This window comes from Podarcis raffonei, chromosome 14, assembly GCF_027172205.1.
Source record: "Podarcis raffonei isolate rPodRaf1 chromosome 14, rPodRaf1.pri, whole genome shotgun sequence".
Taxonomy (NCBI): domain Eukaryota; kingdom Metazoa; phylum Chordata; class Lepidosauria; order Squamata; family Lacertidae; genus Podarcis; species Podarcis raffonei.
In genome coordinates, this window is record NC_070615.1 from 44731018 (window position 1) to 44754555 (window position 23538).

General features: G+C 48.9%; 1 protein-coding gene across 3 annotated transcripts; it reads right to left on the reverse strand.

Moving 5' to 3' along the window:
- Positions 1-470: 470 nt before the first annotated feature.
- On the reverse strand, positions 471-23078 carry NDE1 (nudE neurodevelopment protein 1). 3 transcript variants are annotated; one of them, XM_053363993.1, is made up of 9 exons: positions 22991-23078; positions 13685-13795; positions 12313-12466; positions 9243-9391; positions 8842-8978; positions 7488-7664; positions 5723-5814; positions 4170-4297; positions 471-1470 (listed from the first exon to the last, which is right to left on the reverse strand). In XM_053363993.1, the coding sequence occupies exons 2-9, from the start codon at positions 13768-13770 to the stop codon at positions 1377-1379; spliced, it is 1017 nt and encodes a 338-aa protein (XP_053219968.1). In that variant the 5' UTR covers positions 13771-13795; positions 22991-23078; the 3' UTR covers positions 471-1376. The 3 variants fall into 3 exon arrangements, with proteins under 3 accessions (XP_053219968.1, XP_053219970.1, XP_053219969.1); XM_053363995.1 differs by having other exon boundaries at positions 471-1209; positions 22991-23075; XM_053363994.1 differs by lacking the exon at positions 22991-23078 and adding an exon at positions 17155-17283.
- Between the last annotated feature and the right edge of the window lie 460 nt (positions 23079-23538).

A 23538-nucleotide genomic window follows, 5' to 3' on the forward strand; every position in this document is an offset into this window, starting at 1 on the left:
AAACTGTAAAATGTGTACTCCATCTCCTTCAAAAGAACAAAAATAACTGTTTCCAAAAGAAAGTTTCCAGAAGATTAAAGAGACTCTAACCGGTGGTGGAATGCCATAGCAGGGGAGGGCTGGGAACACACAGGGGGGCAAAATGAAAAGGAACAGTAAGTTGTTAAATTTTTACCCCACCAGTGGCATAAAACACTATCTCCTCATGCAGCCAGTTCCCATCACCCAAAGGACTTTCCAACATGTTTAAATTCTGCAGTCAACAATACTGCATATTTCAAGGGTAGAATCTGAGATTTCTCTCCACAGCCCCAAATCCCAAGGCTCCTGAAAAGATGTGGGTTGCACATCTGTCAACGAGTTCAGCTAGTGGACAAAAGACTAATGGGAAATTTTAACCCAACAATGTCCCCCCCCCCCAAGATTCCATGCAATGCAAACACTGCTTCTTTACAAACACAATCGAGACCTTGAATTCCAAAACTTTATAAACAACGATGCAACATCAATGGATGAGATTTCAAATTCTTAAGCACGTTTCCCCCCTAAAAATGCAGGACCTCTTATTTCCTCTTCCAAACGTGCAGCTGGCTTTAAGGGCTGTGTGCGGGTGTGTTTTTTAAAAATACCACCGTCCCCAACCACCACTGGCAAAGTAAGAGGTGGTGTGACTTTGCTCCAATTGCAGAAAGCACTTAACAAAAGGCGTTTGACGAGCTGAGATGGCTCGGCTGCCAAACCAAGCTTAAAATCCTCTAGGCAAGGAAAATGGTTCCTGGTGGGGCTCTCCCAGCTAAGCACAGCCTCACATTACTTCAGGACCAAGTATGGGCAGACAAAAAGGAAGGGAACCTTGCCCCCTTCAGAAATCTTCTCCTAAGCAGCCGTTTTCCTTCAGATTTGTTATTAAGATTTATGGCCCAGCAACGCTGCGTTCCGGTGGAAGATTGGCTCTGATGCGACACGGATACCATCCATCATCTTCTAGCAGAAGACACAGCATTATGTGCTAGCTTGAAGGAGTTCAGTTCAGCTTTCCATCGGTGCAATGGGACGTGGCTCCATCCAACGTTCTGGGCCTGGTGTCATTCATCCCAGCCAGGGCCTCAACGCAGGTCTTTGTGATGGATCTTCCAAGTAAGTCTTCTGTGTGTGGATCTCCTGCATCACAGAAACCGCCAGGCTTGTGGGGTGGGGACGAGCCCCAGTCTGGTGGAACAAGATGCAGTTAATGGTCTCTGGGTACAACGGCATTTCTCCAAGTCTCCTATCTCAAGTGAGTGGCCAAAAGCGAGTGTTAGTATTCCCATGAAACACAGGAAAAGAAACCAAAGTTTCCACCACACAGGAGGAGGGCACTCTGGGCTGGCGGTTCCTCAGAGAAGCATCTGAACTACTCCTTGCGGAGGAAGGCCCATTGGCCTTGCTAGATTTGATGGCCGCGTCCCTAGATCCAGCCTCTTAACCATCCTGTTGAAACAGGAGTGGGGTGGAGGGAAGGAAAAGGCAGTAAGCATACAAATGCAAGAGGGGTTATGACTTATGGCAGCCGGGAAAAACACAGTAAGGAAGCACCAGAATTTGTGAAGGGTAGGAGGAAATATTAGGTTCCAACAGACAAGCTGGTAGTCCTCATTGTTTTGATGGCAATAGTGACTGATCAAGCAGGAAGGGGTTTCAGCCTTGCTTCACAAACACACAGAATACTAAAGCAGCCCAGCAACTCTTCCCAACCTGTGGCCCTCCAGATATTTTGGACTTCCAACTCCCAGTAACGGCAGCCCACGTGGCCAGTGGTCAGCGATGATGGGAAGTGTCGTCCACCAAATATTTGGAGGGGGACAGAGCCTGGGAAAGGCTCAGCTTCATTGGAGGTCCCATCTAATCTAGCATTTCCAACCACCACCAGGCAGAACCTGAAGGAACCTCTGCTGTGTGTGCCAACAGGTTTGCTCTTTTGCAGGTAGACCGCATCATAACATGGAGGCTCCAATTAGCTAATATTAAATGTCCAATGTTAAATGTTGGAATTGGCCAGGTCAGGGGTCACCACCAACCCTTTTAGATCTATGGGCACATTTGGATTTTTGGGCAAGTGCTGTGGGCTGTCTTGGATCATTTTCCTCTCTCCTTTCCCCAAGAATCAGAAAGAGAAAAACACACACACTTGGATTTCCCAAGGAATCTGGGGGAAAGTTGAATCCGGGAGAAGCAAACTGAACCTCGACAAGGACATAGAGCTGAAAAAGGAAGTGGGAAAGAGCGTCTCTCTTCAAACTCCCTCCTTCGGCTCTATGTCCTTTCCAAGGCAGAAAAGGGGGCCTCACAAGCTTGCCACCCTGTGGCCAAAGAGGAAGGGGCCCCAAATGTGTTATGGGCACCAGGAGATGACCTCAAAGGCGTCGTTGTCATCTGACCCCCTTGCCTAGGTAAAGGTAAAGGGACCCCTGACCGTTAGGTCCAGTCGTGGCCGACTCTGGGGTTGCGGCGCTCATCTCGCTTTATTGGCCGAGGGAGCCGGCGTACAGCTTCCAGGTCATGTGGCCAGCATGACTAAACCGCTTCTGGTGAACCAGAGCAGCTCATGGAAACGCCGTTTACCTTCCTGCCGGAGAGGTTCCTATTTATCTACTTGCACTTTGAGGTGCTTTCGAACTGCTAGGTTGGCAGGAGCAGGGACCGAGCAACGGGAGCTCACCCTGTTGCGGGCATTCGAACCGCCGACCTTCTGATCGACAAGTCCTAGGCTCTGTGGTTTAACCCACAGTGCCACCAAGTATTCAGGCAAGTAGATGTGTTGGAGATTTCAGCCGAACTGGAGAGGAAGCTTGGGCAATTTAGGTTATGTAACGTGCCAAAACATTTAAAAACGGGCCCAGCCCAGTGACATAACACTGCCTTCTCTTCCGCTGACATAATGAGCAAGCGAGCAAAACAAGCAACTCTCAGCCTGTATCACCTGGACGGACAGATTCTGCTGGACAGATTCAGGCCCAAGGCTTGCACCGGGAAGAGTGAAAATTATGCAAAGGCAAGATTCCAAATTCCAGCTGCAGAGAAGAGGCAACCTGTCCCAGAATCCTCTGCACGGTATATTCCCCTCCCCACCTGAGCCAAGGGGGCCACAGCTGTAAACCACAGCTCATCCAAAAGCAAGTTAAAATACTAAACTATTGCTGGCTAAAGCTCAAACACCAGATGACCCACACCCCTCTGTAGAGGTAATTCCAGGAATAAGTTGCCAGGGCGAACACACCTCCAAGGTACAGATTTATCTCATCAGCTACCATATTCTGCACTTCCACAGCATATTATTATTATTATTATTATTATTAAATTTTGTATTCTGTACCCTATACCTGTAAATCTCAGGGCAGTGCAGTTCACAACATAAAATGACAATATACAAAAGACAAAAGACAGAATAAAAATAAAAGCAACCCAATTAATTCTCCCCTCCACAACACATTTAAAAGGGCTTTCGATAGCCTATGTGCAGACTGGCTGAAAACACAGCCTTCCCTTTTCTCTCTCCCCTGCGTGAGCACCAGTGTGGTTGCCGTGTACTGGGAGAACTGGGAGACCAGGGCGTCCCTGCCTGCCACCTTACTGGTCCCTAATGGGTGCCAGGCTCCACTCGTGAACACAATAGATGCTCTGCTAAACCCTAGGAACTTAAAAAGAGCCTATTGGATCCCACCCATCTAGTCCCGACATGCTGCTCTCACAGTGGCCAACCAGAAGTTTATGGGATACAGGCAAGCAGGATTTGAATGCAGGAGCTCTCTCCTGTTCCTGTGGCTTCTAGCAACTGATATTCAGGAGCACCGATGCTTCCAGCAACAGATGTATAGCACAGTCTCTGTGCCCAGTAGTAACTGACAGCCTTCCTGCCATTAATCTGTCTAATCCTCTTCTCAAACCATCTAGGTTGATAGCTCCTGTGGCAGGGAGTTCCACAGCTAAACACCACGCTGCACAGAGGACTTCCTTCTGCCTGTCTTGAACCTCCCAAGGTCTTCCCCTCCCAGCTCATCGAGCTCTCGGTCATTTCCCTGTAACCTCGATGCCACAACCGGACAAATCACGTTGACCATCTCTCTCGAACCCGCCACCCCCCGTCAAGCCCTGACTTAAGACTCTCTGAAGACGTGAAAGCAAACACTCACCCCGGGGGTCCGTAGGGGCCACTCAGCCGCCTATCATGTACCATGTGGACCTGGGGGGGCGCGGGGCTTCGGTACGGAGTCCGGTCGTACACCAAGTTCTGACACGAAGCCAGCTTGGATTCCAGGGCCTAGAAGCAAAGGCAAAGTTAGTTTCAGTCCGGAAGCCCAAGGAAGGGGGGGGGAGGCAGAGAGCATATGCGTTATCTGGCATGGACCAGGTCAGGTGGGGAAACAGGGTTACAGGTCTGAATGGCTCGTGAGCAAATCAGTTTTCAGAGAACTGCAGAGTTGGAAGGGACTCTAAGCGTCATCGACTCCAACCCCTGACAATGAAGGAATCTTTTGCCCAAAGTGGGGCTCGGACCCTCGACCCTTGACTGAGCTATCTGAGCACACTGGAGTTGTTGTTTTTTTTGGGGGGGGGGTACATGGAAGGTGAGTACATTGGAATCTCACACCGGGGGAGGGGATCTGCCAGCTTTCGGCCCACAAAACAGACCTGTGGTGGTCCCAGCAACGTTCTCATTTTTTAAGGTGACCCGGAAACTACAACTACAGTGGTACCTCAGGTTAAGTACTTAATTCATTCCGGAGGTCTGTTCTTAACCTGAAACTGTTCTTAATCTGAAGCACCACTTTAGCTAATGGGGCCTCCTGCTGCTGCCGCGCCGCTAGAGCACGATTTCTGTTCTCATCCTGAAGCAAAGTTCTTAACCCGAGGTACTATTTCTGGGTTAGCGGAGTCTGTAACCTGAAGCGTCTGTAACCTGAAGCATATGTAACCCGAGGTACCACTGTAATCCAGAATGCGGCAGCTAGACTGGTGACTGGGGGGTGGCCGCCAAGACCATATAACACCGGTCCTGAAAGACCTACACTGGCTCCCAGTATGTTTCAAAGCACAATTCAAAGTGTTGGTGCTGACCTTTAAAGCCCTAAACGGCCTCAGTCCAGTATACCCGAAAGAGTGTCTCCACCCCCATTGTTCTGCCCAGACACTGAGGTCCATCTCTGAGGGCCTTCTGGCAGTTCCCTCACTGTGTGAAGCCATGTTACAGGGAACCAGGCAGAGGGCCTTCTCGGTAGTGGCACCCGCCCTGTGGAACACCCTCCCACCAGATGTCAAAGAGAAAAACAACTACCAGACTTTCAGAAGACATCTGAAGGCAGCCCTGTTCAGGGAAGCTTTTAATGTTTAGGTTATTTTAATATTCTGTTGGGAGCTGCCCAGAGTGGCTGGGGATGGGCGGGGTATAAATAATAAATTATTCTTATTATTCTTCTTATTGTTGTTGTTATTATTATTATTATTGCAAAAAAAGCTGTTGATTCAAATCTAGTTGCTGACCAGGGCTATAGAGACAAGGAAGAAAAAGAAGTGTGCTACCTTGAGCTCCCTGGAGGGCTTAAAAGGTGGGGTATAATTGCCAAAATTAATTACACAGTGATCTTGGAAGGGCCGAGTTGATTTCTTAAAATGTCCTTCATCCTACACTTTTCACTAGGCCCTGTATTCCAAACGGGGCCAGGGCAAACAGGCCCCAAGTACTCACCCCAACTTTCCGGAGCAGATCTCCCACAATGTTTAGCACGGATATTCGGGCAGCTGGTGTAAGCGGAGTTGCGCTGTAGCTGTCCTCAAGACCTTTAGGAAAGGATATCTTCATTCACACAAATAGTACAAATAGCGCCAGGCAGAAATTCTGCACCCTTGGAACATAAGCTGACTCAGCAAGTGACTAGCCATCAACGCTACACCCTTGTGCAAATTAATTGAAACATAGCAATCCTGTACTCAAAAGAAACATGGAAAGTCAGTTGATCATTATCGTGTTGGAAGCCTGCAGCCACTAGAACGAATGATGCGCTCGCCACAATATATTGAGGTTCTACGAAAGAGAGTTATTCCAGAGCTGGAAAAGAGGTATCCTGATGGTACTGGGATATTGCAACAGGACCTAGCCCCCTGTCACACAGCGAAAGTGGTGAAGAAATTCACGACAGAGCAGCAAATACAGGTACTTGATTGGCCAGGGATTTCCCCGGACGTAAATCCCATTGAGAATTTGTGGGATATATGCAAAAGTCGTTTCCGTGCTGTAGACTGTACGACTATGGAGAAGATCATTCAGGCGCTGATTCAAGTGTGGTACAGGGATCCGAAAATCAACAGTGACTGTTCAAAACTAGTAGACTCCATGCCAAACCGTGTTCAAATGCTGCTTAAAAATAGTGGAGGTCATATCCGTTACTAATACAGTGGTACCTCGCAAGACGAATGCCTCGCAAGACGGAAAACTCGCAAGAAGAAAGAGTTTTCCGTTTTTCGAGGTGCTTCGCCAGACGAATTTCCCTATGGGCTTCCTTCGCAAGATGAAAGCCCATAGGGAAATCTCCGGGGACAGCGGGGAAGCGCAGCGCGTCTTCCCCACTGTCCCCGGACCTCTTCCGAAGGCTGGCGGTGGGGCGGAGAGACCTCCTCCCCCCGCCAGCCTTCGGAAGGCTGTTCCGAAGGCTGGCGGTGGGGCGGAGAGACCTCCTCCCTCCGCCAGCCTTCGGAAGGCTGCTCCGAAGGCTGGCGGTGGGGCGGACAGACCTCCTCCCCCCGCCAGCCTTCGGAAGGCTGTTCCGAAGGCTGACGGTGGGGCGGACAGACCTCCTCCCCCCGCCAGCCTTCGGAAGGCTGTTCCGAAGGCTGACGGTGGGGCGGAGAGACCTCCTCCCTGCGCCAGCCTTCGGAAGGCTGTTCTGAAGGCTGGCGGTGGACCGCCAGCCTTCAGAACAGGTCCGGGGACAGAGGAGAAGCGCAGCGCACCTTCCCCTCTGTTCCCGGACCTGTCCTGAAGACTTGCGGTGGAAGGAGGGTTTTCCTCCCCACTGCCAACATTCAGAATGCTGTTCTGAATGTTGGCGGTGGGGAGGAAAAACCCTCCTCTCACCGCAAGCCCCGGGAACAGAGGAGAAGCGCTGTGCACCTTCTCCTCTGTTCCCGGACCTGTCCTGAAGACTTGCGGTGGGAGAAGGGTTTTACTCCCCACCGCCAACATTCAGAATGCCGCCAATCGGAAGCTGAGCTTTGGTTTCCGAACGTTTTGGAAGTCGAACGGACTTCTGGAACGGATTCCATTCAACTTCCAAGGTACGACTGTAGAGTTAATTGGGCCACATTAAAGTATACTGAAGCGCACTGTGCAGCTGCTGCTTCAGGTGCCCACAAGGGGGAGCTGTTGCACAACTCGGCCCTGATATTAGATGGCTGAAAAGGGAGTTACGTCTTAAAACTGGGTATATAAATTAAATAATAAAAATAAGACATACCTCTCCTGGGTGTTCCTGGGGTGCTCATTCCAGTGCTGAGCCCCCGATGGCCTACAGGGGTGGAAGGCACAGAGGAAGTGGCCTGGACGGCTGTGTCCATCCGATCTACTTCCAGCGAATCTTCTATGGAGGCCCGGGGTTTTTCCTTCTGCTGCACGGCCAGCTCTTGGCGTAAATCTGGAAGGGGAGAGAGAGGGGCATGACGGACAGCGATAGCCGCTGTTCTCTTCCCATTTGTTTGGCACAGTTAGGTTAAAAAAGGGGGACACCCCTAAATCACAAATGTCATGGTTGCACCTGAAGGCTTTTCTCTCTTGTAAGGGGGGAAATGATCAGCAAAGGCAGTTCTTTTTGAGGGATCCATCCCTCTAGGGTGGAAAGGGGTTCCCTAGGAGCCTCTTCCCTCCCAAAGCGCAAAGGAGAGCCAGCAAAGGGTTCGAGTGTTGGACTAGGACCTGGGTTCGAATCCCCGTTCAGCTGCGCAGGTCGCCGTGTGACCTTGGGCCGCCAGTGTCTCTCAGCCTAACCTGCCTCACAGGGTTGTTGCGATGATGGAACAGGGACGGGGTGGGGGGGTGGGGGAGACTGACGGCCGCCCCCTTGTGCTCCTTGGCAGCACGAAAAGGTGGGATAAAAATGGAAGTGCAGGCAGAGTCTGCTTTGCAGGCAGCGGGTTCAACTCCCAGCAGGGCTGGGAAGAGACTCTCTGTCTGGAACCCGGGAGAGAGGGTTGCGAGTCAGTGCAGGCAACCCTCAGCTGGACAGACCAATGGTGCGACTCGGGAGAAAGAGGTTTGCGATGAATTTTTTGTGCCTTAAGCCAAGGAGAGGGTTGGGGGAAACTTACCCTAAGGACCATTGTAAACAGTTAAAATTGTTAGTAGGGTTGGAATATCACTTGTAGCTTAAGGGTGAATATTACAGTGGTACCTCGGGTTAAGTACTTAATTCGTTCCGGAGGTCTGTTCTTAACCCGAAACTGTTCTTAACCTGAAGCACCACTTTAGCTAATGGGGCCTCCTGCTGCTGCCGCGCCGCCGGAGCACGATTTCTGTTCTCATCCTGAAGCAAAGTTCTTAACCCGAGGTACTATTTCTGGGTTAGTGGAGTCTGTGACCTGAAGCGTCTGTAACCTGAGGTACCACTGTATTATAAAAGATGCAGGAGGAAATGATTAACAGTTAGGACCCACAAAGCAGAGGAGGGAACTTCAGGAGATTCCTTGCAATCTAGTTTTTATGTTGTATGTTGGATACATGATTGCAAAACGTCAATCTGAAAAACCAAATAAATTTCATTTAAAAAGAAAAGGAAAAAAAAGAGGAGGCGAACAACCACCCAGCCCTTTCCTAACCTCTGGCTTCATCTTTCAGCCGCTGCACCGATTCCAAGAGGTTTTCCTTCTCGTCCAGTTCACTCTCTAAGAAGGCATTGCGTTCAATGGCCTGGTTCATGCGCTGCTCAAAGTCTTCCAGAGACATTATTGTGGCTCTGCAGAGAAGGAGAAAGACTGCTCTAGAACGGGCAAACTCGGCAACCTAATAAAGGAACCGAGGTCAGGCTGAGTAGACTTGGGTTCAAATTCCAAGCCGGCAAGCTGCCAGCTTTCGCTTTGAACCACCTCGCACCCGGCCCCCAGAAAGTCCCCGACAAGGGAATGCGGCCCCCGGGCTAAGAAAGGTCCTGTCCAACCCCCCCCGGGGGGGGGCTGGGCTTCACCATCCACCACAAGGGAGCCCCATTTTGGGTCAGTACCTCTTGGCTCTTTCCAGATCGTCGTTGGCTTGCTCCAGCTCCCGGATGTATTTCTGAAGCTGATCTTTGACAGCCCTCGTCTGGGCAAGCTCTTCCTCCAGGGTGGAGACCTGCTGGTAGCCTTCGGAGTGCTGGGTCGTGATCTTCTCCTAATTGCAGAATCACAGAATTGGCACAGTTGGGAGGTGCCCGAGGGCCATCTAGCCCAACCCCCCGCAATGCAGGAATCTCAAAGCGTGGGTCCCCCTTCCAATCTAAAACCATGCCGGACCCTGCTTAGCTTTAGCAAATGTAAGAGCACTGCGGGAACCTGGCCTCCAGCGCGGCCCTTGCTAGCTCCCAGAAAGTCCTCTGCAGGAAAATGCAGAGGGAATTTCATAGATAGTTTTTTATTGCATTTTCTGTTTTACAATTGGAAGAACTCCTTTATACATCAATGACTTCCCTTCTTCTCATTCCATGGTTCATTTTACATATCACAAATCCTTGCATACAGTGGTACCTCGGTTTAAGAACAGTCCTGTTTACGAACAACTTGGTTTATGAACTCCGCAAAAGCCGAAGTAGTGTCTTGGTTTGCGAACTTTACCTCGGTCTAAGAATGGAATCTGAAGGGTGAAAGGGCACCGGTGGCGGAAGGCCTCACTAGGAAAAGCGCACCTTGGTTTAAGAATGGTTTCGGTTTAAGAACGGACTTCCGGAGCGGATTAAGTTCATAAACTGAGGTACCACTGTATTTTACAAAACTGAACCATTTGGAGTTCCATTATTACATCCACCAAAACTTATTTACACTGTTTAAGTTATCTTAATGTTGACAGCATTTTCAACCCATTGTGCTTTTTAGATTGAGCCAAATGCAACACCTTTTGCAATACAGTGGTACCTCGGGTTACATACACTTCAGTTTACATATGATTCAGGTTACAGACTCTGCTAACCCAGAAATAGTGCTTCAGGTTAAGAACAGAAATCATGCTCCGGCAGTGCGGCAGCAGCAGGAGGCCCCATTAGCTAAAGTGGTGCTTCAGGTTAAGAACAGTTTCAGGTTAAGAACGGACCTCCGGAACGAATTAAGTACTTAACCCGAGGTACCACTGTACCAGTAAGAAATGGAAGGTAATGAGCAACGGGCAAATTAATTTTATCACCAAAAATGAATTTACAGTCTCTTCCAAGTCAAAAACCCCCAAAACCCTCAGAACACAGAAAAAAACAAAGCGGGGAAGGCTCTCTGTTTTGGGCCCCACTGATGCAGTTTTTGGAGGGCTGGCTTGGCCTTGCCCAACAGCGAGTCCCTCCGTGATGACATGGGGATTTCTGCAGGAAAAATGCTCCTTTGCCCCATACTCCTCTTGCTGCAAACTCTGCGGTCAGTCCTGAGAAAGACACACACTTGGGTGGCCTGGCAAGCTCTCGGGTGGCTACCCAGATTCTGGCTGGCGTCCTCGGAGCCCGTTGCTGGAGAAGGCCGACCCTTGAACACGGGATTCGCACCCGGCACCTGGCCTGCTCTGCCACCACCCAGCTGGAACCGGCCACCAGCTGGTCGGAGCATCAATAGCCCCTCTGTCCTTTCCCTTCCTGGGCGATGATGCTGTTCTTTGGCTCGGATGGATGAATGAGCCAATTGTCAGGAGAGATTTGCCTCCTGCAGAAAAGCATTTCTGCCAAAAGGCCTTGGGGCAAGGCGGGGATAAACCACATCCATTCAGCCCCACCCCACCCTGGGCTTTCGTTTATTTATTGCATTCCTGCCCCTCTGTTTTTCACTGAGGATTTCAAGGGGATGTGCAGGATTTACCCAAAGAGCAACCCAGCGCAGTAGGTCAGGCGAGAGGCAGCGACTGGCCTGAGGCTAAGAGAGAATATGAACCCTGGTCTCTCCTGGGTCCTAGTCCAACACTCTAACCCCTACGCTGTAATGTCTGTCTCTTTTTATAGCAGGTCGCCCCAAAGCAGGAGGGTCAGGGACCTGGCAGGACCAAACTCACACTCCGATCCCCACAAAGAGCTCAGACCCCCTAAAAAATATCTGCATTCACTAAAGGTAAAGGGACCCCTGACCATTAGGTCCAGTTGTGGCCGACTCTGGGGTTGCGGCGCTCATCTCGCTTTATTGGCCGAGGGAGCCAGCGTACAACTTCCGGGTCATGTGGCCAGCATGACTAAGCCGCTTCTGGCGAACCAGAGCAGTGCATGGAAACGCCGTTTACCTTCCCGCCGGAGCGGTACCTATTTATCTACTTGGACTTTGAGGTGCTTTTGAACTGCTAGGTTGGCAGGAGCAGGGACCGAGCAACGGGAGCTCACCCCGTTGTGGGGATTCGAACCGCCGACCTTCTGATCGGCAAGGCCTAGGCTCTGTGGTTTAACCCACAGCGCCACCCGTGTCCCTTTGCAGGATCATAGACTCATGGAAATCTAGAGTTGAAAGGGACCCTGAGGACCATCACTCCCTGCAGTGCAGGAATATGCAGCTGCCCCGTGTAGGAATCAATACGATACGATCATCTTTATTGTCATTGTCCAATACAGAACAACAAAATTGAAAAAATCTACATCAGACATTCAAAAACCAAGAGGCCTGCTATCCCAGCCTGGTTATCCCCCTAGAAACTCTGATACCCCATAATTAAATACAATATACTCCCATAGAGACTACCTTACACTGCGTTTGAAACCAAAATGGCATTTGGGTAGAAACTGTTTCTCAGACGGCCAGTCCTAGTCTTTATAACCCTGTACCTTCTTCCAGAAGGCAGAAGCCGGAAGAGATCATTTCCGGGGTGTGCACTATCCTGCGCTATCTCTGCAGCTTTCTTGTGACACCTGGAAGCATAGATGTGCTCCAAGGTAGGATCGAACCTGCAGCCTTGGCACTATCAGCATCATGCGCTAACCAACTGAGCTAACACAACTCAAGACTGAAGGTCTGGCTAGATCAGCATCATGCTCCCCACTATAGAACGAAATCTGACGCCATGAGGACGTCAGCAGGAAGGCAGGAATCCACACACACACACCCTTGTTGTTTCTGCCCACCAGACACCAGGCTCTGATGCCTCACCTTGACCAACTCAATCTCCATCCTCAGCCTGCTGTTCTCCGAGAGGAGGTCTTTGTTCCGCGACTCCACCTGCTGCAGCTGCGCCTCGAGTTCAGCCTCATACTCGCGGCTCCCTTCCTGAAACTCGCGAAGCTCCTCCTGGGCGTTCTCTGCGCTGGGGTGGGGACAAAGCCAGGCTCAGAGTCAGCGCCCTCCTTGCCGCTACATATTCCGCAAAGCCACTTCCGCCCTGCAGAGGAGGTGGGATTGCAGGCGTCACGGCCCAGCCCCTGTGCGATTGGGGGAATCCCTGGCTGCGTCACCTCCTGGCCAGCCAATCGGCTGGCTTGGGGGGCATGGCCTGCCTGATTTAAATGCAGGTGTGGCCGGGGATCTCCCTCTTTCCCGCCTGCCATCTGTTCCTGTTTTCCCCACCCTCCCGCCCTATAAGGTTTTCCTTCTTTGACCTTGCTGTGGACCTTGGTTGGTCGCCGTTGAGGGGCCTGGTAGGAATTTTCCCACTTGGCAAATTGGCTCCAGCCACTTGGTTTTCACCTATCTCGTAGCAAATCGTCACAACTTTCTGGGTATTGGCGGTTAGGCATTGGTATAGTTCTGTAGATGGAAGAGGGGAGGAAGCGCCATCGCCTGCCCCACATATTGAAGGGCAGTCCGATAAAGGATTCCGGGGGGCGTGGCCCTGTCTGAAGCCTAAGGAGGTGAGGGCCTAAGGCACGCCCCCTATCGGTGACCGGGGGGAGTTCCTAGTTGATGTTCATCAGCAGGACTCCCCCTACTGGTGGTTAATCTTCCCGGACTTCCAGCAGACAGGCTGAAGCCGGATATAGTTGGTTAGGACCAATGCCTAAGCCAATACCGCTCATCACCTGTAACCAATAAAGTTGTGGCCTGTTTTAGCCCATTAACTTTAATTGTGTCATGTGTCTTTATTTCCACTGGGGGGGGGGGCGCGAGAAGTTGCTAATTTCAAATTTAAAGGGTTCACTTCCCCTCTGGGTTCCTGACATACAGACAGGCCAAGTTCAGTTTGGTTCCAGCCATTGGCCTGGAAAAGAGGGATTGATCGCTAAGCATTCCGGGAACTGTAGCACTATGAGGAGAAAGAGGGGTTCTCCTAGCAACTCTTTGCACCATGAGCAAACTACAGTTCCCAAAATTCTACACGGGAAGCCATGACCGCTTAAAGCGGTATAATAAATGTAGAATGCAGATGGGGCCTAAGCTGCTGTAGTCAGGGAATCAGGCGATAAAAAGGAAACTGGTCCCTGCCCTGAGGGGCTTACAATTTCAGCAATGGCACAGAAGTGAGTATTTCAGGGTTCCAAAGCCCCCCACCTTGCCCATATCACAGAAGGACATCTGAATGCTTTACCACTGCTTGTATTTCGCAGCCAGCTCCTTCCAGTGGTTCCTTTCTTCTTCCACTGAGCCAAACTGTTTCCTTTCAGCGTCGTTCATCGTAGAGGCTCTCTAGCATCGTTTCCTACAATGTGGGGTGCAGGGGTAGAAGACAGGAATGAGAATTTTTCCCCCTACCCAAAGACTTTTCTATAGTTGACCAAATCTTCATGCAATGCCCAGTTGCTGGCATAAACGAAAGATGCTGGGCCTGGGAATTATCTAATGCTTATTTCCCCTAAATTGATTTCTGAATTTTGAATTTTATTGTTATTCATGTTTTTATACTGTATTTTATGCTGCTTTTACAATTACCGTATTTTTCGCTCGATAACACGCACCTGACCATAACACGCACATAGTTTTTAGAGGAGGAAAACAAGAAAAAAAAATTCTGAATGAAACAGTGGATGTATCATTTTTGTGCTTCATGCTGCGGCCACAGACATGTGATTTGACGGTGAGTTTGGGGTAGCCCAATGCAAAGATCCTGAGGATCCATGTGGATCCATGCTTTGTAACCACGTTTTTGCACCATTGCAGCCCCAGGCAACAGTGGGTGCGTGATTTTTTTGGTGCAGGCTGTAGCCATGGACATGCTATGTGATCTGATGGTGAATTTGGGGTGACCCAATGCAAAGATCCTGAGGATCCATGTGGATCCGTGCTTTGTAACCATGTTTTTGCACCATTGCAGCCCTGTTTTTGCATCAGATCATTGCTATGTGATCTGATGGTGAATTTGGGGTGACTCAATGCAAAGATCCTGAGGATCCATGTGGATCCGTGATTGGAACCACGTTTTAAGTAGGGAGGGAAGGAAAAACATAGAAGCGACAAGGAGAGGGGTGTGCAGAGAAGCAGCTGGCTAAGAATGCAGGAGAGGGGTTTTACCGGAGGGAGGAAAGGAAGGCAAAAGTCCCCCCCCACACAAGCCAGCCAGCTCTCTCTCTCCCCCCCCCCCAACCTGCATGTTGCCTTCGAGTCCCAGACGCACGGAAAGGAATTGCCTGGAGGGGAGGGGTTTTCTCTGCTCTTTGTTCCGTTTGAGCAAACACAGTAAGGAAACAGAAGCGGGTGGGCAGTAAGACCCTGAGGCAGAATGCAGGAAAGCAGCAACTTCCTCCTTTCCTCCCTTCTCCTGACGATTTGATATTTGCCTGATTTATGCCTTCACTCGCGCTTGTCAGCTCCAGGGACCACACATTCGCTCAATAACACGCACAGACAGTTTCCCTTACTTTTTAGGAGAAAAAATCTGCGTGTAATAGAGGGAAAAATACGGTAAATGTTTTAAATTTGTCGTTAGCTGCCCTGAGCCCGGTTTTTGAACCGGGAAGGGCGGGGTATAAATAAAAAATTATTATTATTATTATTATTATTATTATTATTATTATTATTATTATTTTCTTTATTTATGCATGTAGATAATCATTGCAGAGCTTTACACAGCAATCCCAAAAGGAGCAAGACCTACAGAACTGTATGAGACTTCTTGGGGGAGGTCCGTAGCTCAGGGGCAGAGAATGTGCCTTTCATGCCAAAGCCTCTGGGTTCAAATCCCCGACATCTCAAAGTTGAGCTGGGAGAGACATCGGTCTGACACCAATCTGATAGACCAATGATCTGCCTCTATATAAAGCAGCTTCCTCTGTTGCTATAAAATCACAGAAGAGTAGCATTGGAAGGGACCTCTGAGGGTCATCCATTCCAACCCACCGCAATGCAGGAATCTTTTGCCCAACCTGGGGCTTGAACCCGTGATCCTGAGATTAAAAGTCAAATGCTCCACCGACTGAGCTACCCCTGTATAGCTATGTTATTTCCGAATAAACTTCAGAGTGGGAGGAAAAAGCCACTAAACTAAATTCATTTCTGGCCATTTAACTTGCAGTGGTTCTCAACCTGTGGGGTCCCCAGATGTTGTTGGACTACAACTCCCATCATCCCTGAGCTCTGGCCTTGCTAGCTAGGGGTGATGGGAGTTGTAGTTCAGCAACATCTGGGGACCCCGCAGGTTGAGAAAGGCTGAAGGGATTTATGGATGCATCTATGTTTTTTCTGTTGTTATTATTTTGCTATTTTTGTCAATTTATTGCATGTGTTTGTTCAGTAAGAAAACTAATAAAAAGCACACACACAAAAAATTCATTTTTGGCCATTTAACCTTACCTATATGTTCATGTTATTTACTAAATTTATATTCTGAGGATCGCAGCATAAAAATGCTGAACGCATACCACAATAACAAACACAGTAACAATATGCCCCCCTTGCCCAAAGTCGCTGCATTGCAAGATTAATAAGAATAATAATAATTTTATTATTTATACCCCACCTTTCCCGGTTCAGAAAACCGGGCTCAGGGCGGCTAACAACAAATTTAAAACACTTAATTGATGCAACAAAAAACAGCATAGAATACAGTATAAAACATGAATAACAATAAATTAAGAATTCAAAAATCAATTTAGGGGGGAAATCCATCCAATAAACATTTAATCTTTATTTAATAAACATTTAATAAACATTTAATCTTTAATGAAGATTAAAGGATGTCTTGGATATTTCTAAAAATAATTCCCCCCCCCCCAACAACACTTAAAATAAACACCATAGGTTAAAAATAGAAAGTGAGAACATGTGGCTGCCACAGACACGCAGAATGACCACGGAGAGCGTGCGAAGGGCACAACTCAAGCAACGCCAATCCAGCAGTGCTGGCAAGAGTCTTCCAAAGGAGAGCCGTGGACGCTCCCAAATCCAATTACGAGCTCCCTTTGCAATTTAGTTGACAGAGGCTTGGCTCTCTCCAATTGCATGGAAGGATAATGTGATAATCCAGGTGGCGGAAGCTTACAGTCTGCGCATTAAGGCCCTGCTGCAAATCCCTACGCAGCCTGGACCACCTCGCAGGGTTGTTGCAAAGGTAATGGGGCACAGCAGTGGCGAAAACCCTTGGTGGGAACAGGACAATTCTCTACAAATGCATTTATTTTGTAAATTTATACTCCACCTGCTTTAAATGTACAGTGGTACCTTGGTTCTCAAACTTAATCCGTTCTGGAAGTCCGTTTGAAAAACCAAGGCACACTTTCCCATAGAAAGTAATGCAAACTGGATTAATCTGTTCCAGACTTTTAAAAACAATCCCTAAAACAGCAATTTAACATGGATTTTACTATCTAACGAGACCATAAAATGAAAGCAATAAACAATGTACTGCAGTCACACAATCAATCAATCTATCTATCAATAGCTGAACTGGGTTCCCCCCAGTCACATAAATAAACAAAAAAGCCACAAAAATAAAAATAAATAGCAAAAACAGACAGACCTCAGTGTAATACTCAAAATGGAAGTGTGGCACTCAAACTGGAAGAGTAACACTCAAAACAGAGCATGTTTGGCTTCCGAAAAGAGTTCACAAACTAGAACACTTACTTCTGGGTTTGCAGTGTTTGGGTTCCAAGTTGTTTGAGCACCAAGGCGTTTGAGAACCAAGCTACCTCTGTATGGTGCGAATGTGACAAAACGTTCCAAAGAAAAATGGCAATTGACCCACAACAAACACCAAGTAACTTCTGCTATTGACACCAACGTAAAAAGACTCAGACACAGACGGACAGGAGGAGCTTCCTTCCTTTAAGTAGAACAGCTGGTCATAAACATTACAAAACAAAGCCTGAGTCACAGAGGAACTGGAAGTTTTGGTGGGTGGAGACCGCAAGTCAGAAGGTGCAGGGAGAGAAGGAATGTCAGCTTGCTTTCTACATCCCACTAAGCAATTCTCGGACTTCTCCAAACCAACTTCCTCTCCAAACCAATTACTTTTAAAATATTTGCGGAGTGCTTTTCAAAAGCGCCCTACGCAACAGTTGCAGGGACGTTCAGGATTTGAGCCAATGCTAGCCCTACTCACTGTAGACCCATTGCAGCTAATGAACATAATCAACTTAGGCTCATTAAATTCCATGGGTCTGGTCCGAGTCGTAGTTGGGGGAAACTGGCGACGGACGTCATCGGAACAGCAAATCCCACCCCAACATTTTTAAAAGTCTGTTATTTGTTTCTACCTGTATATTCCTAGTTCAGGGGTCAGCAAACCTTTTCAGCAGGGGGCCGGTCCACTGTCCCTCAGAACTTGTGGGGGGCCGGACTATATTTTGAAGAGGAAAAAAATGAACACATTCCTATGCCCCACAAATAACCCAGATATGTATTTTAAATAAAAGGACACATTCTACTCATGTAGAAACATGCTGATTCCTGGACCATCTACGGGCTGGATTTAGAAGGCGATTGGGCCGGATCCAGTTTGCCTACCCATGTCCTTGTTAGTGTGTAAATTGCTCAGAATTTTCTTAATTTAATAGGATGGCCTATACTTCCTTCAGTTAAGCAGATGAAAATAACAGCATACAGCTGCAGCAGGTGAAGGACTCTGTGTCAGGAACCGTCGCCAGTTTAAAATGGACCTCGCTGTTCCAGAGTCCATTCTCCTCTGTTCTGAATTTCAAACTGGGCCCAAACGAGCAAAATGCATTTCAACAGGGACAAATGTGAGGTTCCACACTTAGGCAGCAAGAACCAGCTGCCAGTAGTACATGTGAACAAGATCTAGGTCAGGCATCCCCATCCTGCGGCCCTCCAGATGTTTTGGACTACAATTCCCATCATCCCTGACCACTGGTCCTGCTAGCTAGGGATCATGGGAGTTGTAGGCCAAAACATCTGGAGGGCCGCAGGTTGGGGATGCCTGATCTAGGTGTTTTAGCAAACCACAAGCTCAACATGAGTCAACAGTGCGATGCAGCACCAAAAAAAGCTAATACTGTTCTAGGTTGCATCAACAGAAGTATAGCATGCAGATCAAGGGAAGTAATAGTACCGCTCTATTCTGCCTTTGAATTATTATTGGTGCTTTTGAATGATGGTGCTGGAGGAGACTCTTGAGAGTCCCATGGACTGCAAGAAGAACAAACCTCTCCATTCTGAAGGAAATCAGCCCTGAGTGCTCACTGGAAGGACAGATCCTGAAGCTGAGGCGCCAATATTCTGGCCACCTCATGAGAAGAGAAGACTCCCTGGAAAAGACCCTGATGTTGGGAAAGATTGAGGGCACAAGGAGAAGGGGATGACGGAGGACGAGATGGTTGGACAGTGTTCTCGAAGCTACAAACATGAGTCTGACCAAACTGTGGGAGGCAGTGGAAGACAGGAGTGCCTGGTGTGCTCTGGTCCATGGGGTCACGAAGAGTCGGACACGACTAAACAACTAAACAACAACAAAAATACTATGTCCAGTTCTGGGTGCCACATTTTAAGAAGGATATAGACAAGCTGGAAGGTGTTAAGAGGACAGTGACCAAGATGATCAAGGGTCTGGAAAGCAAACCATATGAGGAACAGTTGAGAGAGTTGGGTATGTTTAGCTGGGACAAGAGGAGACTGAGAGGAGAGATGAGAACCATCTTCCAATATCTAATAGGCTGTCAGGCAGAAGATGGAGCAAGCAATAAGAAAAAATAATATTGTTTGCCTTCTTTCTTCTTCTTTTCTTTCTTCTTCTTCTTCTCTTTCTTCTTTATTTTGGTATTATTTGTTTGATTTCTTTCTATTTGTATTGCTTATAAAATTTGAAATAAATAAAATTTAAGAAAATAAAGAAGAAGATGGAGCAAGCTTGTTTTCTCCTGCTCTGGAGAGCAGGACCCAAATTACAAAAAAGAAGATTTTGACTAAACATCAGGAAGGACTTTCTGGCAGCAAGAGCTGTTCGACAGCGGAACGGTCTCCCCTGGGAGGTTGTGAACTCTCCTTTCTTGGAGGTTTTTAAGCAGAGGCTGGATGGCTGTCTGCCATGGATGCTTTAATGGAGATTCCTGTATTGCAGCGGGTTGGACTAGAGGACCCCAGAAGTCCCCTCCAACTAATAATAATAATAATAATAATAATAATAATAATAATAATAATAATAATTTATTTATACCCCGCCCATCTGGCTGGGTTTCCCCAGCCACTCTGGGCGGCTTCCAACCGAATATTAAAAACAATACAGCATCAGACATTAAAAACTTCCCTAAACAGGGCCGCCTTCAATTGTCTTTTAAAAGTAAAATACAGTGGTACCTCAGGTTACAGACGCTTCAGATTACAGACGCTTCAGGTTACAGACTCTGCTAAACCCAGAATTAGTACCTCGGGTTAAGAACTTTGCTTCAGGATGAGAACAGAAATTGCGTGGCGGCAGCGGGAGGCCCCATTAGCTAAAGTAGTACCTCAGGTTAAGAACAGTTTCAAGTTCAGAACGGACCTTCAGAATGAATTAAGTTCTTAACCCGAGGTACCACTGTAGTTGTTTATTTCCTTGACATCTGATGGGAGGGCGTTCCACAGGGTGGGTGCCACTACTGAGAAGGCCCTCTGCCTGGTTCCCTGTAACTTGGCTTCTCGCAGTGAGGGAACCGCCAGAAGGCCCTCGGCGCTGGACCCCAGTGTCTGGGTAGAACGATGGGGGTGGAGACGCTCCTTCAGGTATACTCGACCAAGGCCGTTTAGAGCTTTAAAGGTCAGCACCAACACTTTGAATTGTGCTTTGAAACGTCCTGGGAGCCAATGAAGATCTTTCAGGACCGGTGTTATGTGGTCTTGGCGGCCACTCCCAGTCACCAGTCTAGCTGCCGCATACTGGATTAATTGCAGTTTCCGGGTCTCCTTCAAAGGTAGCCCCACATAGAGCGCATCTACAGTTCTATGAAACCAATTTGCAATTTTACAATGGCATTAAGAACATAAGAAGAGACTGAATTCTGGATCAGACCAGCGGCCCTCAGGCCAAGCATTCTGTTCTCCCAGTGGAAGTCTGCAAACAGAGCGCAGAATCTGTCTCGCTTGCTATCCTCAAAAGTGATATTTAGAGGCCTCCAGCAGTGTGGGGCAGTTTTGCACTGTGAGGGGGGTTTGCATTTTCTTGTAAAGCTGCCAGCTTCAATCCCTGTGAGGTGCTTAAAAGGGTAGGTAAAGGTAAAGGGACCCCCGACCATTAGGTCCAGTCGCGGACGACTCCGGGGTTGCGACGCTCGTCTCGCTTTATTGGCCGAGGGAGCCGGTGTACAGCTTCCGGGTCATGTGGCCAGCATGACTAAGCCGCTTCTGGCAAACCAGAGCAGCGCACGGAAATGCCGTTTACCTTCCCTCTGGAGCGGTACCTATTTATCTACTTGCACTTTGACGTGCTTTCGAACTGCTAGGTTGGCAGGAGCAGACACCGAGCAACGGGAGCTCACCCTGTCATGGGGATTCGAACCTCCGACCTTCTGATCGGCAAGTCCTAGGCTCTGTGGTTTAACCCACAGCTCCACCCGCATCCCTACCGCTTAAAAGGGTAGTCTATAATAATTATCGTTCAGAAGCCCACCAACAGGTTATGGGTCCCTTGCCCCCCCCAAATGAGGCCCACTTTTACTTTAATGCAGGGGTGTCAAACTCAAATTCATCGGGGGCCGCATCAGCAGTTTGGTCACCCTCAAAGGGCCGGTTGCACTCAATATAAAAACAAGTGGAGGTTTCCTGAATGCATGTAAAGTGGAGGTTTCCTGTGTAGAACGGCCGGCGCCGCTAGAGGGCAGACGTTCTCTGGCTTGTAGGCTGCCGCGCATGCGCTGAAGAGGCGGCTTTCTTGTGTCAAAAAAAAGAACGAGAATAAAAGGTGAAGGCTGGCGGCCGCCGGCGGCTACACGGGCCACATGACGAGGTCTGGCGGGCCGGATTCGGCCCGCGGGCCTTGTGTTTGACACCCGTGCTTTAATGCCTCCATACATTCAAAGTGGTATCATACCACTTTAAACACTTGTGGCTGTCCGTCTCCCCCAAATAATAATCTTGGGAGCTGTAGTTTGGTATGGATGCCGAGGGTTGTTAGGAGATCCCTGTTCCCTTCCCAAAACTACAACTCCCAGTCCATTCCTCTTCCTATGAAACTCTTGGAGGGGAACAAGAGTCTCTCAACTTCCAGCACCCATAACAAACTACAACTCCCAGAATCCTTTGGGGGATGCCAGGGCTGCTTAAAATGATACTGCTTTAAACATACAGGGCAGACAAGGCCGAAAATCTACTCTGCACTTCATCAGAGGACGCCCAGCATGCAATATCAAAAGATGCTCAGGGGAGGATGTTGTTGACATCTGTGGATGGATGCCTCCGATGTAAAGACTCCCCAGTTGTACAGAACTTTTTGCTAGACATAACTGGGGAGGGGGTTTTTTTTGGTGGGAGGGAAGAGCCCCTATTTTAATTTATGCAGCGATCAAAGCTATTTCTGGGATATTGATAAAGTATTATTATGATGATGATGAGATGCCGGAGGAGAAGAGTAAAGGAAATCATTCAAAATGAAAATTTTCATCTCACATACAGCAGGTCAATTGCATCCAGACCACGTTCACAAGCAAAACTACACACTTATGGGGAAAAGCAGTGTGCCGATCCTCTCCAAGTGGAAATGACCGCAGAGATAGCAGCTCTACAGCAGTGTGGGTAGTGGTTAGAGCAGCCTTTCTCCACCCGGAGTCCCCAGATGTTGCTGGGACTACAACTCCCACCATCCCTGACTGCTGGCTCCTCTCACTAGCTCATGATGGAAACTGTAGTCCAAAAAACCCATCTGGGGATTCAAGGTTGAGAAAGGCTGGCTTAGAGCGTGGGACTCCTCAAGGTCCGAACCTTCATTGGCCATGAAGCTCTCCCAGTGAGTTGTGACCTTGGGGGGGGGGAGCACCTGCCTCTCTGCCTCACCTACCTCGCAGGGCTGTTGTGGGGAATAGATATGGGGGGGGGAGGGATCACGTACGCCACCCTTCGGTTTCTTGGAGGGGGGGGAATGGTGAGAAATAAATGCAAAAAAAATAAGAATCCAGTACGTAATTCAGTCCAGCGGGGCGTACAAATGGAAGTGGGGAAAGACCCCCCCCCGGAGGGCGGGAGCGGAGGGGAGGGGGTGAAAGCGAGGCTTCTTTCTTTTATCTTTAAAGGTCCTCCCCCCCTAAAAAACAACAGCTGGGAGCTCTCAGAGGCTACAAGGGTGGCTCAGAAAGTGGATCCATAGTGAAAGGCGGCAGCGGGGGGGGGGGAGAGCTTTGCTGGCTTCCTCTCGATCTTTAAGGGACCCCCCCCCCGCGAGGTTTCTGTTCCCCTCTCAACTTCCCTTTTCGCCTGCTCTTTCGGGGGGGGGGTCCAAGCGATTGCGGGCAAAAGCTCCAGCCAGCCCTTGGCTCACCTTGTATTTTCTCTTTTTTTCCACTTAAGCAGAGTCGCGCCGGCAGCAACAGCCTCCGCCCGCCTTCCTGCTCCGGTTCCGCTCCGGATCAAAAAACAGGCTGCAAAGTCCTCGCACCGGCTCGCCCCGTTTGCCCGATCCGAAACATTACAACCAGGCTCTGCGCGGACTCCCATTGGCTGCCGGGTCACGCGGCTCCGCCGGGCTCCTCCAATCAGCGCCGGTGGAATGCGGCTCTTGGAACGTTGAAAGTTTTGTGTCTCTTCTCTTCCCTTTTGATTCCTCCCTCCTTCCCTCCCTCTCAATGGAATGTTTTGAATGACGTGGGGGGGCGGGACTTGGGAAACGGCCCAGATCATTGAAGAAAAGAGCAGGAGGAATCGGGGCAGTATAATCCGAATTCTGTCCTTCTCCCGCCTTTACTTTTCTCGATCAAAACTGCTGACTTTAGTTGAGCGGTTCTAAAGCGTCATGTACCCGACAGGATGCGAATGACTTCCAGCCCAGCTTGGCTGCACACACTTCAACACAGTTACACGGGAGTAAGC

Excerpts from the sequence above, each read along its gene's own strand:
- NDE1 (XM_053363993.1), bottom strand. The coding sequence starts at position 13,770 with ATGAACGACGCTGAAAGGAAACAGTTTGGCTCAGTGGAAGAAGAAAGG. Across the intron at positions 12,467-13,684 it reads GCTGCGAAATACAAGCAGTG|CGCAGAGAACGCCCAGGAGG; the intron begins GTAAAGCATTCA and ends TCCCCACCCCAG. Across the intron at positions 9,392-12,312 it reads TGGAGATTGAGTTGGTCAAG|GAGAAGATCACGACCCAGCA; the intron begins GTGAGGCATCAG and ends TTCTGCAATTAG.